Raw genomic sequence first — 22828 nt, forward strand, 5'->3', positions numbered from 1 at the left:
GAAAATTAACACCTTGATGTTTTGCAAAAGTTCATTCTACAAATCGTATACTTTGCAAACTTGCTTAATTTATTGTTGTTAATTAGTTATGTACATTTTACAAAAGTGTTGTTGTTTCAGCCCTCTTTACAACGTAACTCAAGAACCGCAGCACTTATAAAAGTATATCTGTGATATTTTAATTCTTCTACACGCTCGCTATGAATTGAGCAATGGAGTTTTTGCCAAAGCTCACTACCATTCGTAAGATGCTGTGAACTACCAAATCACAACAGTTTAAAATAATTAATAACCTTAATATCTCACCTGGTGAATTAACCTAGATCTTGTCAGGATCTGTGATATTTGTCATGTTCACATTTTGAGTTACACCCAGCGTAAACTTACACTAACATTGATAACAATTCCACACATATTTTCCCTACTCCTACCGCATTTCCACACCTAGCCTACTCCTAGCACTACGCCGACCAGTTCCACCAAGCATTCACTTCTGGTCTGCATAAACATCAGCTACCACTCCTGGTGTTTCCTTGACCTTTTTCAGCCATGTGATATGTAATTTCTTAAGTTCCGACCCAATAAAGGTCAAACTTACCCCAGGTGCCAGGCGTAGCAGTGTTCACATTGCAACTTACGCCTGGCTGAGATTACACCCAGCTCGCTACTCCTGACTTTTGTCAGGAGTAAGTCGTCAGACGTATGCTTGGTGGAACTTACGCTGACCATCGTTCACACTGTCATTACTCCTGGCAGCGCCTACCGCTACTCCTAGCAACTTGCGCCGACCAAGTTCCGCCGGGCGTACAACCGACAATGTGAACACATCTCTTGTACACCTAATGCAAGTACTTTACCTGGTGTTTCAGCCATACAGGCAACAGGATGAGTACCCTAATCTCTGTGGTCTAGCCAACCAGGCCATTGGCTAGGGAAATCCATACTACTCTCCCATCACTCAAGAAGCTTCTCAAGTTGAAGATAATGATTAGTGATTGGTGGTACTCAAGTACTCATTGAGATGAGATTGGTAACACAACACTAACGAACCTGGCTTGCATTACAGTTGACGGCATCACTGATCATCATGAAATAGGTGAAAAAATAAAAAAATGGAAAAATAATTATTGTTACAGAGTGGGTGGGAAGGTCTTTGCACCACTGAATGCTGCAGTTTTGTGGCAAGGAGTTCCCAATATTGCAAATGAATTATAGAAGCTATTGAATGCTGCAGTTTGGGTGCAAGGAGTTCCCAATATAGCATAATCTGTTTTTGGGAACTCCTTCTTAAAAGATGTTTCTACATAGCGCTGACCAGGATGCAGAGTTTTATTTTAAAAAAAACCACACAATATAACCCCCCGGCCCACAACAACAACAGAAACTCATCCCCATTTTTGGACCAGAGCTTATCATCCATCTGAGAATTATTGTCTAAGCTAATTAATAATTTCAAAAAATTATTAAAAATATGACATTTCTGGTGCAATATAGTATAAATGGAATGTAGGTGTAAACAAATTTGTCACTGAGATTGCAGGTTGCTATGTTTTGTAAAGCACCCAGAGGCTGTTTTCATTGGGTGTAAAATTGATGTTTCAAGTGCAAGGTTACATACATGTATGTTTGTGACTGTCATACAAAAGATAAATGCCTTGAGACTTTACCAAAGGATGTTTTGCAAAATTATTTTGATCTAATACCAATATTTTGATATATGTTTATAGTTTACAGGTGATTGCCCCATAACATAATTTTGTATAAACTTTAAAAAAAATCATTTCACATTTTTTTTCTGCAAAATTAAGTTGTGAAGAGTAAAATTATTATGGTAATTTATATTTGAAACAATTTTGTTTGCTTGCTTCCTTCAGGCAAACTTAATATAAACTAGGAATGGTATCTAAACCTTAGAGGTTATCATTTTCTTTTAATAAAAACTACCAAAAATGAATAAAAATATATTGCTTTGTGTTTGACACCTTCTGGCTAACTAGGTAAAAGATGTTTTTCTAACTTTTGGGGACAGATATTTAAAATAAATGAACTGACTGCTCAGTGCCAGAAGTGGGTAAGTGCAATAGCTGCCATGTGTAGCCAGGGAAGTGAGTAGCTGAATACAATATACTGTGTGTAAATTGCCAAATGTTCACAGGGCAGCTATTGCACTAAACCCACTTTTGGCACTGACTTTGTCGATATTACATTTTGAGGCAAGATTTGGTACTATACAGAAGCCTTGAAGTTTGTAATACATAGAGTTTGATGAAAATGAAAGCATTTTATGAGGAGAAAAGGAAAAATTTGGATCAAAGTATGTCCAAAAGGTATTATACACCTGAGGAACATGTGGGTATTTGTTGATGTGCAGCATCTGCTGTGGGGCTCAGCCAACGTGAGCTGGTTTAATTCTCTTCATGCCGGTGTCGACTGCAGACGACAAGGTTCAAATTTTTAACAATTCAAATTTTCATGACCACATTTGGAATCAGCATGAAAGATGCATTGAAATGAGTACAAACAAGCCTAGTATTGGTTCAGATGTTCTTAAGATATTTTGAGTGAATATCTCATAACTGTTGAAGCCTATGGCTAGCACACAGAGTATAAAACACAGGTATTATATGTCACTATATGTTATATGTCTACTGTACTACAACACTTGGATCATGTGGTTTAAGATTCAATCTCATTTCCTGGGAATGAAAGTTAAGTTTAAGATCGTAAGGCTTTTAGGATTGTGTAAAGGAGGATGAGGTTATCTTTTAGTAGACTTAGTTTTTTGCACAGTGCTGCATTTTCTTACATCCAGTGGGTGGGAGCATTGGAGCCAATCTGGCTTGAAATGTGGGGGTGGGGTGGGGGCAGTCAGCCTAAAGTGTCTGAAAATAACAAAAATGGATAATTTTGCAAGAAGGTGGAGGCATAGGTGTTCATCGCCAAACGAGGCAATTTGTGGTGTAAACACACCTCCAACCATGAACACAAACCTAAACATAGACTATTCACAGTCTGTCGATAGGTGCAGGATGACAGAAATGATGTAAAAATGCTATTTAGAGAATGTCCTCTCTTGGCAGTATGGGGTGTGCCCCATATACCCCCATAGATAGTATTATATCACTCATACATAAATTCTAGACAGTTCATTGGTTGATTACTATTTATCATTTTTACCATCAGCCTCTCCGTGTGATAGCTTTTACCATCATAGTGCTGCGCCGTAGTGCGCCTGCACCAAGCCGCGCGCTGACTCTTAGACTCACCGATTTAGTTATGGGGTGGACCCCAAAATATTGAAGTATATCACGGCAAAACATGGTGTTATGTTGATGAAAAAATGTATTTCCTACCTTAAATAATATTTTAGTAATAGAATTTATGTACGAGTGATATAAAACAAATATTAACTGTCTTAAATTTGTGTAATGGTCAAAATATAATCACTCCGTGAAAGATGTATTGTTCCATTCCGGCTTGTGGAATGGAACAATCCATCTTTCACCTCATGATAAATATTTCGACCATCACACTCATAGACAGTTAATATTTGTATACCATCTCATACTGTGTGTTTGTCCACAGTATATCGATTCACTGCAGGAATGTGTGTCCTCAGTTGGATAGTACAGTGCTTTTTACTTAGTATGTCCTCATTTAGAAGCGCTTACAGGCATGTGTGTGGAGTATATGTGTATGTCTATATAATTTGGGTGCTGGGGCTCAAATACTCTTACCCCCTCCCCAATAAGGGGCCAATAAGTCCAGATGAAGTAAAAAACTGTCTATACAGGAAATTTGCCATTCTTGACCTATTTTGCTACATTTTCTGATTCAGAGGGGGAACCCCTCTTGGGCACCTACCCCCTAACCAGGTCATCAACTAAATTTGTCTTTGTCAGACACCCCCCACCCCCATGTTGAAAATCTGCTGGTGCCACTGCAATTTGTGTGGATTGTTACTGTGGTATTTAGTTTGGATACATTATAGTCATGACTTTTTAATTCCCTAGAATTGTCTGGAGAGGCTATCATTTATGTTCTATGTTTATCGTAAAGTAAGTGTGAAGTGCATGTATTGCTGAGTAGGCTGTTGTATGCCCTAGACTGTTCTATGCCCTCTGGGATCTACAATCCTGGAAAAAAAGTTGGCACACTAAGACTGTTGTAGTGTTACACTTATAATATATGAATATTTTAGCAAGACACTTGGTCGCAATTACGGTATAATTTTCGGCACAACCAATCGTGCACATTCATCCACTTACAAATTACAACCTCCCTCCTTGACACACAGGCATGGGCAGGTATGCATACAAACACTATAAACATGCCAGACAATTGCACCAACCCACACACCCCTGCACTCGCACACCCACCCCCACACCCAGGCACACCATGCATCTGCAAGCAGGCTTTTGTAGTTTTGAAATTATATGAAGGCTCAGACAAGACAGCAGTTTTTAGCTATCTACTGAAGATGAAAGCATTATGGCCTATTACTATGCATCTGTAGTATTTGTTTAATTACACCAAACCTAGGCTATGGGGTTGTCATGTTGATACTTGATGGAACCAATCGCACAGTGAAATAGGCCTTGTTATTTGTGATTGACCAATAAAGTGGCATGATTTGCTCATGAATATTTATGAGGTATAATAATAGCTATTACAACACAATTCCATCATATGCATGTAATTATTATAGGCTGTCCAACACACTTCAAATCAGCATGTTTTGCATATTAAAAGTGAACATACCTTATGCTAGTAATCAAACAATTTAAACCATTTGGTATAATAATGGACCAGAGGATTTAGATTTTATGGAAAGTTTTATCAAAATCTAAGTAGGGGTTCCAAAATTATTCCCAAAAACCTACTTTTTGATAGCATGTTTCATACCATCTCAGACCAGACAATCCTGGAAAAAAGGTTGGCACACTTTGCCTGTCATTTGGTGTATCTCTGCCCCCGCTCCTCCAATTCAATGTTGGACAAAGTCATGTTGTCGACAGGTCTGTGAGACCCTCCGACATTGAAAGATTGAGTTGAGTGGGGAAGGGTGAGGTACGTACTAAGCGGAGTCTGTGCTTCAACATCACTTTCAATTTTTTTCAAATTTTCAGAAGATCACCTACATGTATATTATATAATGCCTAAATAATGTCAAAAAATTAACAGTATTTTATGTGATTTCTTGTTTGTATCTTTCAGTTTCCATCGTAATCGGAATACCAACCATCAAACGTGATATCGAGAGCTACCTGATGGACACACTCAAGTCACTAGTAGATGGATTGTCTCAGGATGAAAAGATGGACTGTCTTATTGTGGTGTTCATTGCAGAGGTAAGATTGGCCAGAGTTCAATTCCCCGCGGGTACCACATGTGAGTTTGGTTGCCGATCCATCCTCGTCCTCACAGGTTTTTCTTCGGGTGCTCCGGTTTTCCTCCTGCATCTAAAATTGGACCTCTTCCCATATCCCTGTCCCGTCATATCCGGATGGCATCCTTTTTAATTTAGTAGCCTCTGAGCACTATTGGGCTTAGTCTGGCTTTGGCTTAATGTTATAAGTCAATAAATAAATAAATAAAATAAATTGGCAAATTGTCAGAAAATCTCTATTAGAACTGAAGCAGATTTTATTCAAAAGAATATTACTTATTAGGTTAAACAAAGAAGAGGTATTCCATTTGTCAGAAGCTTTTAAATCAGAAACAAAAAGTTAGTTATAGAAGAGAAAACTTTTTAATAGGCACATTATGTTGTTTGAACAAATGGTAAAATTTTTAATGGGCACAATATATTGTTTGAACTACAGAAATATACACATTTTGGGGGTGGGGAATAAAAGCCACAAATTTATGTTTTCATTTTAAGTATGATTTATCATCATGTTGTTTTAGTAGCCAAACAATTAGTGAGCAAAAGATAATTGCAATTTGTTAATTACCCACCACACAAGACATCTTTTTTTCACTTAGTTTATCTTTAATTTGCATATTTTAATAATATAGGACTACGTGCAGTCTGCATATCGTTACCCTCATAACCAAAGTGCCTAAGTCATTATTACATATTTCTCATTTGTAATTTTGATTTTCTGAGTAATAAACCCATATTAATACAATTTTCAGTCAAGATTTTCATTAACTTGTGAAAAACATCAAAAGAGATGAATTCCACAAGTTAATGAAGAATGCAGCTGAAAATTTTATTTATTATGGGTTTATTACTCAGAAAATCAAAATTGCAAATGAGAAACATGTAATAATGACTTAGGCACTTTGGTTATGAGGGTGACGATATGCTTTTATTACAATAAATTGCAAATTTATTTTATAAATGTAAACAACACATGATGTATATTCGGACGGTGGCAGATGGTTTTAATATAGGCATATTTACACTTTTCAATGTTCACCCTCCCACAAGTACGGTGATCCAAAACCATGCTATATCATAAAACCTGGCTCCGGACCTGGCTATATCCAGGTTGCCCAAAAGTTTCTCTTTTGATATACCATATGTCACATATATCAAAACAAAACACCATATCATATCAATAACATCAGTTTGAAAAAGGCTTAATAACGACCTGTAAGCCAAAAGCTCACATAATTGAACAATTTAGTTCTGAGAGTCATACAATTCATCAATAAAACACGATATCGCTGTACAGAGTTAGTAGTTTGCATATTAGACAATCATATTTTGGCATTGCATTATTTCTAGCATGATTGCTTCTTTATAGATCTCTACCACCGATGACATTTTAAGTGGTTTTATTTTTTCTTTGATTATTTCAGGTTGACTTGGACTATGTGAAAAGGGAAGCTACGAAAATAAGAGAAAGGTAGTGTACAGTCATAATGTGATTGATATCTTGGCTTTTCTAGTTGAAATCCATACACCCCCTGTGGAAGACATGACCTTAATCTCCCATACAGGGAGTGTGAGTGTCTAATGGGGTTACCTGAATGGGTGGTTCCATTTGACATCTACACTCCTTATGTGGAAGTTTAAGGTCATGTCTCCCACAGGGGGTGTATGAATTTCAGCTGGAGTAGCCCATTTACTTTTGCTATGAGCCAAAATGATCTCATAGTAATGTCACAGTTCCTTAACCTCTATATGGCAATCATAGCTCAAAATTTGACCTCAAGTTGTGGAATATGAGTACCCAGTACCATTCAAAGGTCATTCTGTGAATGTAGTCTACACACATGGGCTTGAAGAACTGTGACCTGAGAGATCCTTTTAGTCCCGCTTTTAGTGTCCATTGACCTTTTCGGTAAAGCCCATGATTCCTTGTGTTAGACCCCAAATGTTGTCATTTGGCATCACACCGACTTGCAATGTGCAGTAGTGATGTTCACTAAACGATGTGCGCATCATCGTGACGTCAGATGACAGCTAAGAAGCACACCCCTTGTACAAAGCACAAATAAAACATCCCATCCAGGATCAGCTCCTCGAGCTCTGGTACACTTACCCAGACAATATACGGTTAGAATAATTTCACCACGCAAAAACATTGGAGGTGAATTGTTTGCAAAGCTCCATTCTGATTGGTGGTTTAAGTAATGATATCATGTAATTGACCAATCAGAGGCAATGATAGATCGGCAGGCAGTGTGCTCAAGGGGTTAACACCTTACCAATTGAGGTAACTCGCATCACCACACATCAATGCACCAGTGTCTAACACCTTGCCGATTGGGATAACTCATTCAATTCAGGTGAAGGTAAAATATGCGGCTGATTGGGACAAACACAAATTGATTGCTCAGTGCCAGAAGTGGGTAAGTGCAATTGCTACCCTGTGAACATTTGGCAATTTACACACAGCATATTGTACTCATCTACACATGGCAGCTCACACATGGCAGCTATTGCACTTACCCACTTCTGGCTCTGAGCAGTCACAATATTTGGGTGTGGTGTTGAGATCAGCATTGTCTTGTATTCTAACAGACTCAGTACACCGGTCGATCTTACCGCTTCCGATGTTGATTAAGATACTTCTTGCATCGATCCCGAGATGCGGAAAAACCAATACTCATTTTGTCCCACATAAATGAATAAATAACAAAAACCCCCCGATCCCCGGTGGACTCATCCAAAAGGTGACGTCACACCATATGATCGTCCCTTATCCTCCTTGGTCTCCGACTGACACAGACGTGCCTATCGATTGTTCATAGCACTGTGTATCAATTTCTCGACCATTGGCGAGATATACGGTTGTAGTTTCACACCTTAGGTAAAACCAAACCGGTATTGTTCGGCTGAGGATAGTTTTGACGGCATTTTCTGGCGAAAAAGTGACAAAAAACGATCCAAAACTTAGCTACATATCGTGCCTCCGTTTGTATACGGGACACACGAGCAATTCAAAATGGCCGCTGACGCCATTCATTTTGTTTCCCACGTAAAACAACCATTGCAGCCTGTAAGTTACAATAGATGTTTGTACATACACATTGTATTTCATGTACGGTAGGTTATTGTTGCTATGTTAGGGTGATTACTCTATCGTTATGTCTTCATTACCGTCCAATAAAGACGAAGTTAATCAGATATTCATACGGTGGGGATTGGTAGGGACCCGTCTGACATTTTAGTAATAAAGTTAGCCAGTCCTTACTTTACCACTAACGTTAGCGACCAGCCTCCGTGCTCAGGTTTGCTTACTGGGCTTGAGTCGCGTGTTGGGGGGTAGTGCCCCCTCCCTTTCTCCTCGCTTCGCCTCGCCCTGTCGGGCTTGCCCTTCCTGGTGACGGAGCGGGACCCACACCGCTCTGTTTCACCCACAGGAGTGCTCACGATCTTCTAGATGTCTTTCTTTTGCTTAGGACTCTCCGAGTTCCAGCTTGACGATTGGGATAGGCTCCGTCATCGCCATAAGACGAAGAAGAAATCTACCAAGGGCACTGGTAAGGTCGATACGGTGGATTCTGCTGTGACAGCCCCTATGGGTCATGGCAGGTCTGCTTAAGGGGCTCCGGTCCCCGGACAAGCAGGCGGTTCCTTCGGGACTGCTAAGCGCTGTCCAAAGGCTCAGCAGCCAGCGAAAGCACTGACTATACGTCGGAGCAAAGTAGCAGGCAGCAGAGCGGTAACCACCAGCGAAAACCCTAGCGGGTTTTGCAGCAGGAGGATACCAGTCGACACGGTAGATTCTGCTGTGACAGCCCCTATGGGTCATGGCAGGTCTGCTTAAGGGGGCTCCGGTCCCCGGACAAGCAGGCGGTTCCTTCGGGACTGCTAAGCGCCCAAAGGCTCAGCAGCCAGCGAAAGCACTGACTATACGTCGGAGCAAAGTAGCAGGCAGCAGAGCGGTAACCACCAGCGAAAACCCTAGCGGGTTTTGTAGCAGGAGGATACCAGTCCTCTAGCGAAAATCCTCACGGGTTTTTAGCAGGAGGACACCCGTCTGTTGCAGGCATATCTCACGGGCTCAAACAGCCACAGTAGTAGCCAGCGACGGGCAGCATGCAAGGGTACCCCGGCTTGCCTGGGTTGAACCCTAGCATGCATGGGTTCAGCAGAGACGATACCGCTGCTAACGCTGTGGGTGTAGTCTTAGCAGAACCAACTGGGGTTGTCACACGGCAGCGCTTCCATGGCGGGACCGCCGAGTGATACCCTGGGCCCTAGAATAGCTGCTAGCTGTCCACAGGGACTGGCTGGCGATTATTCAGGGGTTGGGCTCGCAGTCTCTCACGGGACAGCGACCCAGGTGCATTCGGTGGCAGCTACAAAGACGAGCTACGGCTTGACTTCAGTGGTAGCCGCAATGCACCCGCCCATAGCTGCCGTGAGTGGTCCGCCACACACAGCGACCTTTTGGGCGAAGCTCTAGAGGGTACAGTAAGTAGCTTGAACAGCCTAGCTGATCAACAACCCACTTATGTCCTCGAGAGCCAGCGGAGCGTGGTGATCCATTACCGTCAATGGGTCAATTACCCTCTTGATCGATCACTGTCAAATCAACAGGGCATAGCTCCATTGATTGACGCTGCCTATTCAGGTGGCGAGGTGATTGATCGGGGGTATGCACGCTCAGCTACCCGTGGTACTAGGCAAGCTCCCTCTAGCCAAGGGACAGCCGGTATAGCGGGTACCCATACACGGGTTGATCCCTTGCGGGGAACGCAGTGAGGCATGGGTACAGTGGTACACAGCCGGGAGCCCTCACGGGCACCTACGCTGGAACCACGCATACAGCGGTACACAACCGGGAACCCTCACGGGTACCCATGCTAGTACCGCGCCGGTACCACGCCAGCACACAGCTTGATCCCCCAAACAGGGAACGCAGTGTGGCGAGGGTACAGCGGTCCACAGTTGGGAACCCTCACGGGTACCCACGCTGATACCGCACCGGTACCGCAGCACCGCTTTAGTCGCCACAGTCTCTGTGGCAACAAGGGGAGGCGGTGCTGGTACTGCAGTACCATGGGGTTACCCTGGTGGCGGATCCTTTCAGGGTCAGCTGCCGGCTGGGTATGCCCCGGGGTACCCGCCGCAGGGTGCTTCTTCCACGGCCTAGCACCGTGGCAAGTGTCGCCTAGCGATGGCCACGCAGTACCAACATCAGCTGTTGACCAGGCCAGCCGGCATGGGGCTAACCCAGATCTTGATCAGGGTAGGCCCGCATGCTGCTAAGCGCTAGGACGACGGCTGCGAGAGCATGCGGACCCAGTGGTGCCATGGCGGATACCTCAGGGTCTTGCGGGAGTACTCCCTCTTCTGCTGGCAGGTAGTCGGCGAGCCACACAGTGGTTATGCCTTCTTACCCGCTTTCAGATGCCCGTCCTCAGTTACCGCCATCATCGGAGCATGATACGGATACTGTGGGCGAGGGAAAGGAGTCGGAGGCTGAGTCCGGTAGTGACATCACTACAATCTCCGTCCCCCTCTGCCCCGCGAGGGGAGCAACAGCACTGATCTTCCTCCGGACACCCCTAAGGGGGAGTCCATGGAGGAGGACCAGGGATCCTTTCAGTAGGATGCTCAGCTGCTGCTTCCTCACAGGGGCGCCTGCACTATCATTCCCGCAAACCTCACGGGTAGATATCGTGGGGCTGTCGAGCTCAGTAGAGCTATGGCGCCGCGTGCTTGCACGCTTCCTCTGCGTAACGCTGGAGGACCACGGGACCTACCTGAGGGGATCCGAGAGGGACCCAGATGTCGGCAAGCGTATCACGCTCAGACAACATCTGCGCTCTTCCGCAAGGTGAGCCTATTAGCGGTGCTAACAGCTAGCCTCAACGAGAGCTCCATGGGCCTAGCCCATAGGGTGTCCACTCAGCTGGGAGGGGCCTGCCACTCCAATCGCTCAACGCGATGGAAAGGCAGGGTCCTTTTTCTCTTTGGATGCTTCTGCGCCACGGTGGAGGACCGTGCAAAGAAGCTACCAACGGAAGCACTCTGAAGAGGTCGGAAACTGCCCTTACCATGGGTAGGAGCTCCGACTTCAGCAGGCCGTGCACCACCAACAGTACCCGAGCCCACTACCTCTGCAGCACCCATTTCTGGGAGGCGCAAGGGTAGCACAGGAACAGCTGGCAAGCCCGAAGAAGAGCAAGCGCTCTTCCAAGGGAAGCTAGGCAGAGCATTCCTGGGGGCTCAGCGGTTTTTCCACAGGGGATCTCCCAGTGGACTCCACCGCTTATGGCTTTCACCCAGAGGTGGGAAACCATCTCTTTGAGCGCCTGGGTATGGTCAGTGGTGAGTGGGGGTTACAGACTGGCAACCCAGTCTCCCCACATTCTGCCTGCACATTTCAGAGGTCCACAGTAGTGCCGTCAGACGGCCCCCAGCGTCGGGCACTACTGACAGGGATCACACAGCTTCTCACGAAGCGGGCGATTGTCCCGGTCTACCCCGTTCTACGGTGATCTTGGAGCCATTGGCTCCAAGGAAGACTGGCGACGGGAGCCCCATCCGAACCGCAGGCTGTTGAACACGCTCTTCAGGCCCAAGAGGTTCAGAATGGGGACTCTCGCCTCGGTGCTAGCCTGCCCCATCAGGGGCATGGGAACAGCATCGCTAGATCTCTCGGACGCCTATCTGCATATGCCAATCGCCTCTCAAGATCGGAGGCATCTGCGCTTCTAGGTACAGGATCAAAATTACCAGTTTTGATACCGCCATCCGCCTGTCCATCTCTCCCAGGGTGTTTAACACTCTTGGTCAGAGCGGTGGCAGCGTACCTGAAGCACAGGGGTGTCAACATCAGTTGCTACCTGGACGTTTGGCGCATATACGGACGCACTCCACTGAAGACTACGGGTCTCATGGGGTTGATAGTCCGTAGGGTGCGGGACCCTGGATTTTTGATCAGCTCAAAAAGTCCAGCGTGGTCCCGACGCGAGACACCACTATTTGTAGGGGCCCAGATCACCCTCACGGAGGGGTTCGCGGTGCTCTCACCCGAGCGGGTGATTTAACATGGTGCGGTGTGCCTGACTCTTGGCCGAGTCTCGGGCAAAACCCGCTGTGGCATGGATGAAGGTGGTAGGCCTAATGGCCAGTATGGTAGACCTCGTGACTGTACTGCCGTTTCTCGTTAGGGCTTACCCAACTACACCTTCTAGCCTGCTTGCAGGCCCAGTCGTCACTCAATATCCCTCGCGGTTCCGTTGTCGGAGATCGCGCGAGAGAACTCTGGTGGTGGACCCATCAGCCCAATTTGACCCAGGGTGTCAGGTTTCCTGCACCCCGGTATGTCACGTGGTGACGACCATAGCGCCAAAACGGGCTGGGGGTCCACATCCACGGAGACTCCGTCTCGGGCCGATGGGGACCATAGAGACAGAGCTTCACATCAACCTCCCTCGCTCCCGAGGAGGTGACCGTGGAATCACATACCGTTGTCCTGACGGATAACACAACCGTGGTAGCCTACCCCAACAGACAAGGGGACTCCGGGCCACCACGATTGAGCCTGCATGCACGACACCTGATAGGGTGGTGCAAGTTCAGGCAGATTACGATGAGAGCGATACACATCGCTGGCGTCACCAGCATCCTCGCGCACAATCTGTCACGAGGAAGGGTGTCGGGACCAGCAGAATGGTCCCTTGCTCCGCAGAGTCGCTCAGACGATCTTCAAGGGATGTACCACCCCTCGAAAGATCTGTTCGCATCTCATCGCAATCATCCACTGCCGGTGTACTGCTCAAGGGTCGCGGACCCCAAGCATTCACCGTGGGCGCTCTGTCCATAGACTGGGGAGGGATGACAGCTTATGCAGTCCCTCCGATCTCACTACTCATGAGGGTGGTGGCCAAGATCGGGTGGGAAGACTGCATTGTCATTCTGCTAGCGGCAAGGCCGCTGGCACTCCCCGAGGTACCAGATCTACTCCGGATGCCCGGAGCGGAGGTACCCAGTCTATCACTAGAGCACCTGCAGTTAGCTGCATGGCCCTTACCAGGGAACACGCAGCGGAGGGATACTTTTCATCAGAAGCTGTTTTTCTCATCGCCGGGCTAGACGGAAGTCTACCCTCCGTACGTATAGCCAGAGTCTGGCTCCATACTACGCTTGGTGCAATGAGACAAATAGCTCTCCCGCTAGAGCCTCTGTGCTGCTAGTTCCGGAGTTTCTGACAGAAAAGTTCCAAGCAAGACTTCAGCGGGCCACTGGGGCCAGCTATAAGTCAGCTGTCCTCTCCATTCACCGAGGTTTCGAGGACGGTCGACTATCATAGCCGATGGTTACCTTATTAGTCTACGCCTCGACGGTATGTTCAACGAGTGTCTACCAAAAAGGAAAGTGATCCTCCTAAGGGATCCCAACACAGTCTTAGATTACTTTAAGGGTCACCCTTTTGACCTTCCGTCAAAAGCGACCCTTAAATACGTAACTCTCAAGATGGCTTTCCGGTTTGGCGTTGGCTTCGGGACGGCGGTGCTGAGTTGCACACGGTCTCGAGGTTAGCTTCCGTGTTCACAAACACTGGAGCGACACTGTTTCGGCGCTCTGTTCTCGTGAGCACGAACGGGCGCGGTGCATACCGACATTCGTCCCTCGCCAATCCCCAGGGTTGGGCAAGGTTCGGCTGAAGCCAAAGATAGGCTGGGGTGTCCGATAAGGCGCTGCAGCACTATTTCTTCCGAACACAAGCCTTGCGAGGGACTCACGACCGCATTCATCACCCTTACAGAGCCTTTCGGTCCAGCCGCTGTCGCAATGGCTGGTCCAGGTGTTGGTGGGGTCCGGGGATCGCGAAGGTTTCGCGTCCCACGACCCACTCGACCTAGCTATCTCATCATCTTGGGTATACCGTTCGGTTGTCCCTTGAGGAGATCTAGCAGGCGGTGTCCCGGAAGCCACCTTCGCCCTTCTCTACGATACTTCCGTTTACGTTAGTAATCAGAGACGGGCGGGAGGTTTACCGGGACATTGTTCGGCGATCATAATACGGTGGTGTACGGGTACCAGGTTTTCAGACTATACAGAATACTCAGCATGGTAAGAACCAGTGTCGCTATTCTTAACCACCAAACTTATTAAGTAAGGAGGTTTATGTCTGTGATCGCGTGGTCTTTTTGTTTCCCGACCGTTGGGGAAAATATTTTCTGACCTCGCGAAAACCATCGTTACCCGCTCCGATCCCTGATCAGATGCTGACCAATCTTGTACCTCCATCCGTCGGTTACTTGCTAGATCGATCTTTCAGATGTTGATGCAAGAAGTATCTTAATCAACATCGGAAGCGGTAAGATCGACCGATGTACTGAGTCTAGTCCCAAACAGAAATGTTTGGTAGACTCATAACCGGTGCGATCTTACCTTTCCGATGTTGATTATCCCGACCCCGCCACCCCTACAAGTTTGGTCCGGTAGGGGATCCCAAGTCGGATAAGGGATTTATCATATGGTGTGACGTCACCTTTTGGATGAGTCCACCGGGGATCGGGGTTTTTGTTATTTATTCATTTATGTGGGACAAAATGACTATTGGTTTTTCCGCATCTCGGGATCGATGCAAGAAGTATCTTAATCAACATCGGAAAGGTAAGATCGCACCGGTTATGAGTCTACCAAACATTTCTGTTTGGGACTATTGTTGCAGAAGGTGGCTGTACGGTGTCATGCTCAGAACTCCTTGAAAATGATATAGGATGTGTGTATTGATGAGAAAACCTTACTTGCCAAGTTTTAATTTTTTCCAACAAAGCGTTTTTGAGTTACGCAATTTTTTGACATCTCAAAATCCCATTGAATTACTACAGGGAAGGACTTTTGGCACTTTGCCAATTTCTCAAAATAGCAACATTTTTGGAAACAAAGATTTTATTAAAACTGATTTTTCTCTCCTTTATAGAAGTTGTATATAAAAGTTTTAAGTTTCATTTTGCTGCCAATATATCACAGAATAATACAAACCAAGTTTATTTTCTAACTTAGTGTTACTTAAGTATATATTTAACAGGAATGTTGGTACTTTTTTATGATTTTTTGATTTTTTCTAGAAACACTAAATTACCTAAATTCTAGGATTTTTTTTTAGCCAACAGGGAAGGGTGCTATGGTTACCAAACTTTCAGGGATGGTAAATAAGATTAATATCTAAATTCTCTCGTCAGTTTTTTCCAATTAAGTGTTTCTATTTTAAGCTACAGTGTTTCTAACATTCCCTAAAATTAAAAATGGAAAAAATAATTTTTTTCAAAAAGTAAACACTTTATCCACAAAAACTGACGAGAGAATTGAGATATTAAGCTTATTTACCATCCCTGAAAGTTTGGTAACCATAGCTCCTTCCTAAGTGGGCAAAAAAAATCAAAAACTGTCAAAATTAAGGGAATTTTCAAAAATAAAGAATTGTTACAATTTTTATAAGACTCTTACAATAGGTGGGGAAAATACTTTTCTTTGTTATGTTAAAGATTTAAATGAATAGACCTGATTGATCAGACACAGGAGCTATTTTTCTGCAAGGGTGTTGTATCCGCCACTCTTCTATTAATTGCAGTGATAATTGGTTTTAAACTGACCAGGTACAGATAACAAATTGGCCTGGTTGGGCATTCCGGTAATAACGGTATAACTCTTTCAGGCTTATCATTTATACTTGATACACTACCAAATGTGTTTCGCTCTGATGCACGTCAAGTGTGACTGCTGGAAGTCGTGAATTGCTTCAGATGATGACATATATTCTCCCTCGTCAAACTCTGACCCTCTAGGTACTGAAGTTTCTGTATGCTTCATTCCATTTTCAATAATGTACAGGTTTTACTCTCAAGATTTCATATACTCTTAAATAGCGAGAACCAATCAGAGCAAATTTTAGAAAAATGCAAACCATGCATTGATTTCGTATATATGCACGGGTGTGCAGTCCGCGTACTATGCGCAGTGCTTTCAGACACGTTCATTTTTCTTGTGGGTTGATGAATTTATATTTGCTTTTAGTGACAATTTTGTTATAAAAATAGCAAAAATCATGGAATTTTTTTCTTGTGTATGATATAGTTGTGTCCAAATTGACCTTTTGACCGAGTTTGTTGTTTTTAGAAGTTCAGAGCGCGATCTTGTCACAGCGGCGTGGTACAGCGACGCGGTACACGGGCGCCATGCTTAGTCAGTCGCGCTTCGGCGCACAAGCAAAGTCGCATTGAATAGTTTTCAGAAGTCCGTCATGATATTGGCTGTAAGATAATCAGTCGTCACTACGAAGCATACACAGTACATGCGAAGTGTAGACGGCTGATTGGAATTAGTCTAGTGTCCAATGCATTCACAGGTCAACTGCTATATACCATTTTCCAACCTGATGCAGCAGTGATGTCAGTGCGTATTTCATTGGGCACAGCTTCTTTTATTAGTGTTCTCCCAAGGTGCTGGCGTACACAGGCACACGTTTTAAAACACCGCATAGATGTGCGCACAAAAAAAAACTACCTCACTGCGTTGACGTCACTGTCACATCGGGGTGAAAAATGGTATAGTCATGTAATGTGTTTCTGCTAATACATATAAGAGTTCATCCTTTTCTGCATACTAACATTTGATTCTTGAATTTTGATTCAAAATGCACCATTATTATTTTAGACAAATTCAAATGAAGTGAATCTTGTTGGTACTTCAGTACAAGCTCTAATTTATATGCCACTCTCAAAATGATAGCAAAGGTCACTAGGATCCACAACATGCTCATCTATCAGGGCATTATTCTGTACATCTGTACATTCATTGAACGACCTGTGAAAATTTGGGTACAAAAACTCATACTCCGCAACTTGAGGTCAAATTTTTCACTATGATTGTTTAATTGAGGTTATTGAACTATGCCATTGGGATGAGGCCATTGTGGTCCATAGTGAGTGTAAATTGAGTGAAATATGAGATTGTGAGCCAACTTCAAGAAGTCTTCAAGTGAAAATATTGAATTGGAAGAGGTTAAAGTTGAAATTCTCTTGTAGTGACATTTGAAGAATTGTTCACAAATCTATCTGAGCAAATTGGGCTATTCCATTTAAAATCCACACTACCCCTGTGGAAGATTTAGCTTGAGTTTTCCACAGAGGGAGTATGAGTTTTGAATAGAATACACAATTGGATAACTTCTATTTGAAATTCTTACTCCAGTTGTGGAAGATGTAGGTAAAATCATAATACGGGGGTGTATTAACCCTGGCCAATTACAGTTGAAAAACATACGCCCCTTGTGAAGATATAAAATTTCCTAAATCTTCCACAGGGGGAGTGGATTTTAGATAGAATAGCAAATTATCACTCATCTACGGATTCTTTTCTGCTCATTTGTATGCTGCAATTATGACATTTGTAGATGCCAATTACTCATTCTTCAGTCGTCACATTTCATTAGGCGTGATACACAAAGATGCAAAGACATCGAGAAATTATTTGCCTTCACCGAAGGGTGAATGTGACATGAACGTGCTAGAAAGCCTAATTATCCATCGGATATGGCCAAAAGGTATGTTTTCACCATCCATTCTCCTAAGCAGGGTTAAGCTTAACTGCTATAGGTTGATTTCTTTCATCAGAAACCAATCAAGGGATATATATGTAAACTGATTTGCTGCCATGAAATTTTTTTTTTTCAATTCTTTGCTCCTTTTTTTTTTCTCTTATTTTAAGAAAGTGGGTATGTGTATGTTGAGAATTGTAGGGTGCAGCACTGAGCATTGAAACTTAAAGGGGCATTTCGTGATCTACAGCCTCATCCCCCACTTTTCTCAAAAAAGTTGAGATTTGAATACTACATGAAAGCTGTTCGAAATAAGCACTTATCCTCTTTTCCTCTTGTCCAAAAATCACTGGGGACAACCATATTGAGCTATGTACTTATCACCTGGACAACCACTATTTGGATCCTTTGCACTCAAAAACATGACATATATTTTGGGGACAACCAAAATGTTTTGAGGACAAGCAGAATTCATGCTTTAGTTGTCCTCAGGACAACCTCCATATTTTCCTTATTTCGGACACTGCTATGACTATATAATGTTTTATGTACAAAAATATTCTTGCAGATTAATTTGTTCAGCAAAAATATCGTCAAATTTGAATTACGTTCTGGTATACCAGAATGAAATTACAACACAAGTGGCTGAAGCAGTGTAATGCGATAATCATGCATAACTTGCAAGTTACGCAAAATTGGAATCAACTGAAATTTTGGAAATAAGCTTTTTATGCCATCACCGGAGGTATTATGTTTCCTGGTTGTCCGTCCGTCTGTCCATCTGTCCGTCCGAGCTTGCGAGTGCAATTTCTCGGAACTGGTAAGGCGTATTATAGTGATGCAATTTGGTGGAGGGGGAGGGGTGGCGTCTCCAAATTTTAGCAGGTTTTCGTCGAATAATTTATGCATCTCAAGCAAAGTATCCTTGTGCACAGATTATTTGGAGATCTATACGAGTTACAGTGATTAAACATGGCGGAGAGTAGCACGCCACAGCCAGAGGTTCTTGACCAGATTTGATTTTCAGCGCAAAATATGCGTAATCGTAAGGTCATTGTGAGGTCATTTGGGTTCATCCGGGGTCAAATCGCCATATATTGTTGCAGGTTCATCAAATTTGGTGGGAACGACCACTATAGGAAGACAAAAATGTCAAGGTCATTTTGGTGTCATCCGAGGTCAAATCGCCATAGATTGGTGCATGTTCATGAAATTTTGGTGGGAACGACTATTGTAGCAAGACAAAAATGTCAAGGTCATTTTGGGGTCATTCAGGGTCATCCGGGGTCAAATTGCCATAGATTGTCGCAGGTTTATGAAATTTTGTGAGGACGACCACTGAAACATGGCAAAAATGTGGAGGTCATTTTGGGTCATCTGGGGTCAAATCGCCATTGACTGCTGCAGGTTCATGAAATTTGGTGGGAACGGCCACCTTAGTGAGGCAAATAATGTGAAGGTCATTTTGGGGTCCCGTGAAATGGCACCGGTTATAATGATTGGCGTAATGGCGTCAAGGTGGAGGCATTGCGGCCGACGCTTTGCATCGAGAACTGTGAAATTCTAGTTTCATGGATAATCTACTGAAAAATGTCACAAAAAGAGGATGCTAGGATCACAAAATATTCCTTTAAGGACAAAGTCCTGAATATATCAAGATTAGATTGAACCTGACAAGGCAGACATGAGTTAAATTAGAACTGGACAGGAAAATGCCCAATGGCATCAATGTTGTTTGCCATCTAGGTGTCTGACATGATCAGAATATGATGGTGAATAAATTTAAGAGTTGCTGTATAGTGAGTTGTGTATTTGGTTCTGATTGAGGTTTGACCTATCACCTTAGCAAAAAATGGCTTTGTGGGAAAGGGGTACTCAGTACACATGACCATACAGGGATACGCTGTAAATGTGGGTCTCATTTTTGGGCCTCTTGTATAACAATAGAGCTGTTTTCATGGTTAATTTGGGTATTAAAGATACTCCAATTTCAACAAACTTGTTGCTCTTACACTGACTTCACACAAAATTACAATGTCCAGTGACATCATTTGAAGATATTGACCACCAAAATTAGCATAAAGTTGACAAAGCGAATGATCCCCAGGTTTGGGTGGATGGACTAGAACTATAATAAACCTGGACTATAAACATTTGCCTCAAATTTCAATTTGCATGTCAGCAACACCATCTCAAAATGTTATTAAAAACTACATCACAATGTTCTTAATGCATCATTTTAATAAGATGTCAGACACATAGTGTTCAGTCACCTAGAAACAATGTCAAATAAGAATCAATTGGTTACAAGGCGATGCATTGGGCTATTCCAGTTAAATTCACACACCCCCTATGGAAGAAATGACTTTAATCTTCCACACTGGGGTGCAGATTTCAAATGGAATCACCCATTCGGTAACTACATGTTAAATTCACACTCCCTGTGTGGAAGATTAAGGTCATGTCTTCCATAGGGGGTGTATGGATTTCAACTGGAATAGTCCAATGTTACGTCTATACTTATACAGGTGTGTTAATATTATCTTCCTTTGTGTCTACATTGTACTAATGTATAGACTGATTTCATTTGCAATTATAAGTAGGGTGTGGTTGGCTTTGATTCAAAATGAAGAATACTAGTAACAGAGTAGGAAACAAGATGATTTTCATTTAATACCAGATGTGACCATCCATATAATTTCTAATATATTTTACATAGAAATCCATATACTGTTTTTGATTTATCTCAAAATGGAAAATGCTGACTTTACGACCAGTTTGTGGTGGATGGGCACATATTTGTAAGATCACAAGATTCCTTTGATTGGGAAGATAGAAAGCCGTAACAACTGACACAGACAGGTTTAAGTTGGAAAAGATAGCACACATAGAATGCCAGCTTGATTTAACAAATTAACCTGTGTCAAGATTATGTAAATCAATCATTGTGTTTCTCCTGGGCAAATGGATGCTGTTGAATTCAATTCGGGGTGATGCAAGAAACGCGCCTTAGTGGCCTCAGTAGAAACAAATTGGTGAAGGTGAATACAGAGTGATGCGAGTGAACCTCACCTTCAAGCATCAACCATCTTTTGAAGTGGTTAATAGTGATATGTTCTCAGTAGAAACAGGTTGAGTGACTTGCAGCATGTTTATACTGAGCACCTGGCATTACCGTACTTTCACCATCAGCAGCATGTTAATCCTCTCACCTTTATCAGGTGTTTTCTACTGCCCTGTAAATGCAGGGTAACAATTCACTACCCACATATTTACTGTGGAAGGAGGAAGTCAAGAAAATAGTTTTTGTGACCTTCAAGGTCAGATTTTGAATGCTCACACTGTATTGTATCAGGCTAAGCTTCTGTTGTCACCCGCAAAATCGTCACCCAAACTGTTTCTACTGTGAACGTTAACACATAGTCACCATGATTAACCACCTCAAAAGGTGGTTGATGGATTCACTCGCATCACTGTGCATTCACCTTCATCTGTTCTGTTTCTACTGGAGCTGTTACCGTGTATTCCTCGCATCACCCTGAATTCACTCAAATTCACTCGCAACTGTTTGCTCAATAGAAACACGCTGGTAGGAAGTTAGCTTTACTATACTACTATACAGTGCGAGCATTCAAAATCTGACCTTGAAGGTCGTGAAAAATATTTTCTGGACTTCTGCCTTCCCCTCATAATACATGAGTTACCATATTTGCATCTCGGTAGAAAGATCCTGATGATGGTGAGAGGATGCGGGTGGGAGGAGACCGAGTAAAAAAAAAAGGAAAAAAAAAAGCGCAGTGATTTATAGTGCGCTACGCACGGGCACAACGCCTAGACATTGATCCACAAGCCTCAGCACACTTTACAGGTTGTCGCTGACCACTACGGCCCACATCATTCCACAAACCATTACACAACAAATCAGGGACTTTGCAGGTAGATATCTCCCTCATATCAAACATGTCATGAAATCATGAAAAATCCATGTTCCAAAATAATATGGCACTTGATTTTTCAAATTTAAAACAAGATGTGAAAGAAGATACACTATTTGCATTAGCAGGAGATAGAAGTGCCTTATCTCAACCACGGATCCTGTTTCTTTCCAGGATGTGTTTTCAAACCCAATGGAAATTACAGATTACCTCAATTTGTGGTCAATGTTTAAGGGAATGACCTATAATGGGCTATTCCATTTAAAATCCACACTCCCCCTTGTTGTAAAGCAATAGTTATTTTGTTGAGCAGAGGAATCACCTCAGGTATCACACAAGAAACGCTGAAGATTACAAGATCTGTCTTACAAAAACAGAGTTTGCTAACAAAACAATAAGAACCGCCGCGCCAAGAAAATGGCATTCGATTGACAGATGCGCCAAAACGGCTACATCAGTAAAACTCTTTAGATCCCAAATTAAAACAAACCTTATAGAAATGTACACTTAATACCTCTTAGTTTGGATTTACTTATTTTATTTTTCTCCTTTTAAAACAAAAATCGATTAAAATTAACTGATCTTTTAGCATTTATACTATATTCACAAAATGTCAGCTTTCTTGTGCGATATCGTGAGCAAATGTTATGAAATCCTAATTTGTCTTACACTTATATTCTGCATGTTCTTTATTCATCATTTTTTCCTGCTTAGTTCGCTCTACACGAATGTATGAAAGAGGGTGGGGGGTGCTTGTATGTACGTAATTGTATTCCATTAGACAAATTAAGACACCTCGGCCAAGCTTAAGGGGTGCTTGTTCAGGCCTTTTTGGCCTTCTGAGCATCTCATTCAAATGTGTTGTTTTGCTGTTATTGTATTGTTGTATTTTGAATGAAATAAAGATTGATTGATTTAAAAATCTTT

At 43.2% G+C, this 22828-nt stretch overlaps 1 protein-coding gene across 1 annotated transcript in view; it reads left to right on the forward strand.

Moving 5' to 3' along the window:
• Nucleotides 1-22828, forward strand: part of LOC140160884 (alpha-1,3-mannosyl-glycoprotein 4-beta-N-acetylglucosaminyltransferase B-like) — a 142415-nt gene that overhangs the window by 63301 nt on the left and 56286 nt on the right. The window contains 2 exon segments of the mRNA XM_072184216.1: nt 5218-5351; nt 6814-6860. Of these exon segments, the coding sequence (XP_072040317.1) occupies nt 5218-5351; nt 6814-6860 (181 nt within the window).

The sequence above is a fragment of the Amphiura filiformis genome, chromosome 9 (assembly GCF_039555335.1).
Source record: "Amphiura filiformis chromosome 9, Afil_fr2py, whole genome shotgun sequence".
NCBI classification, from domain to species: domain Eukaryota; kingdom Metazoa; phylum Echinodermata; class Ophiuroidea; order Amphilepidida; family Amphiuridae; genus Amphiura; species Amphiura filiformis.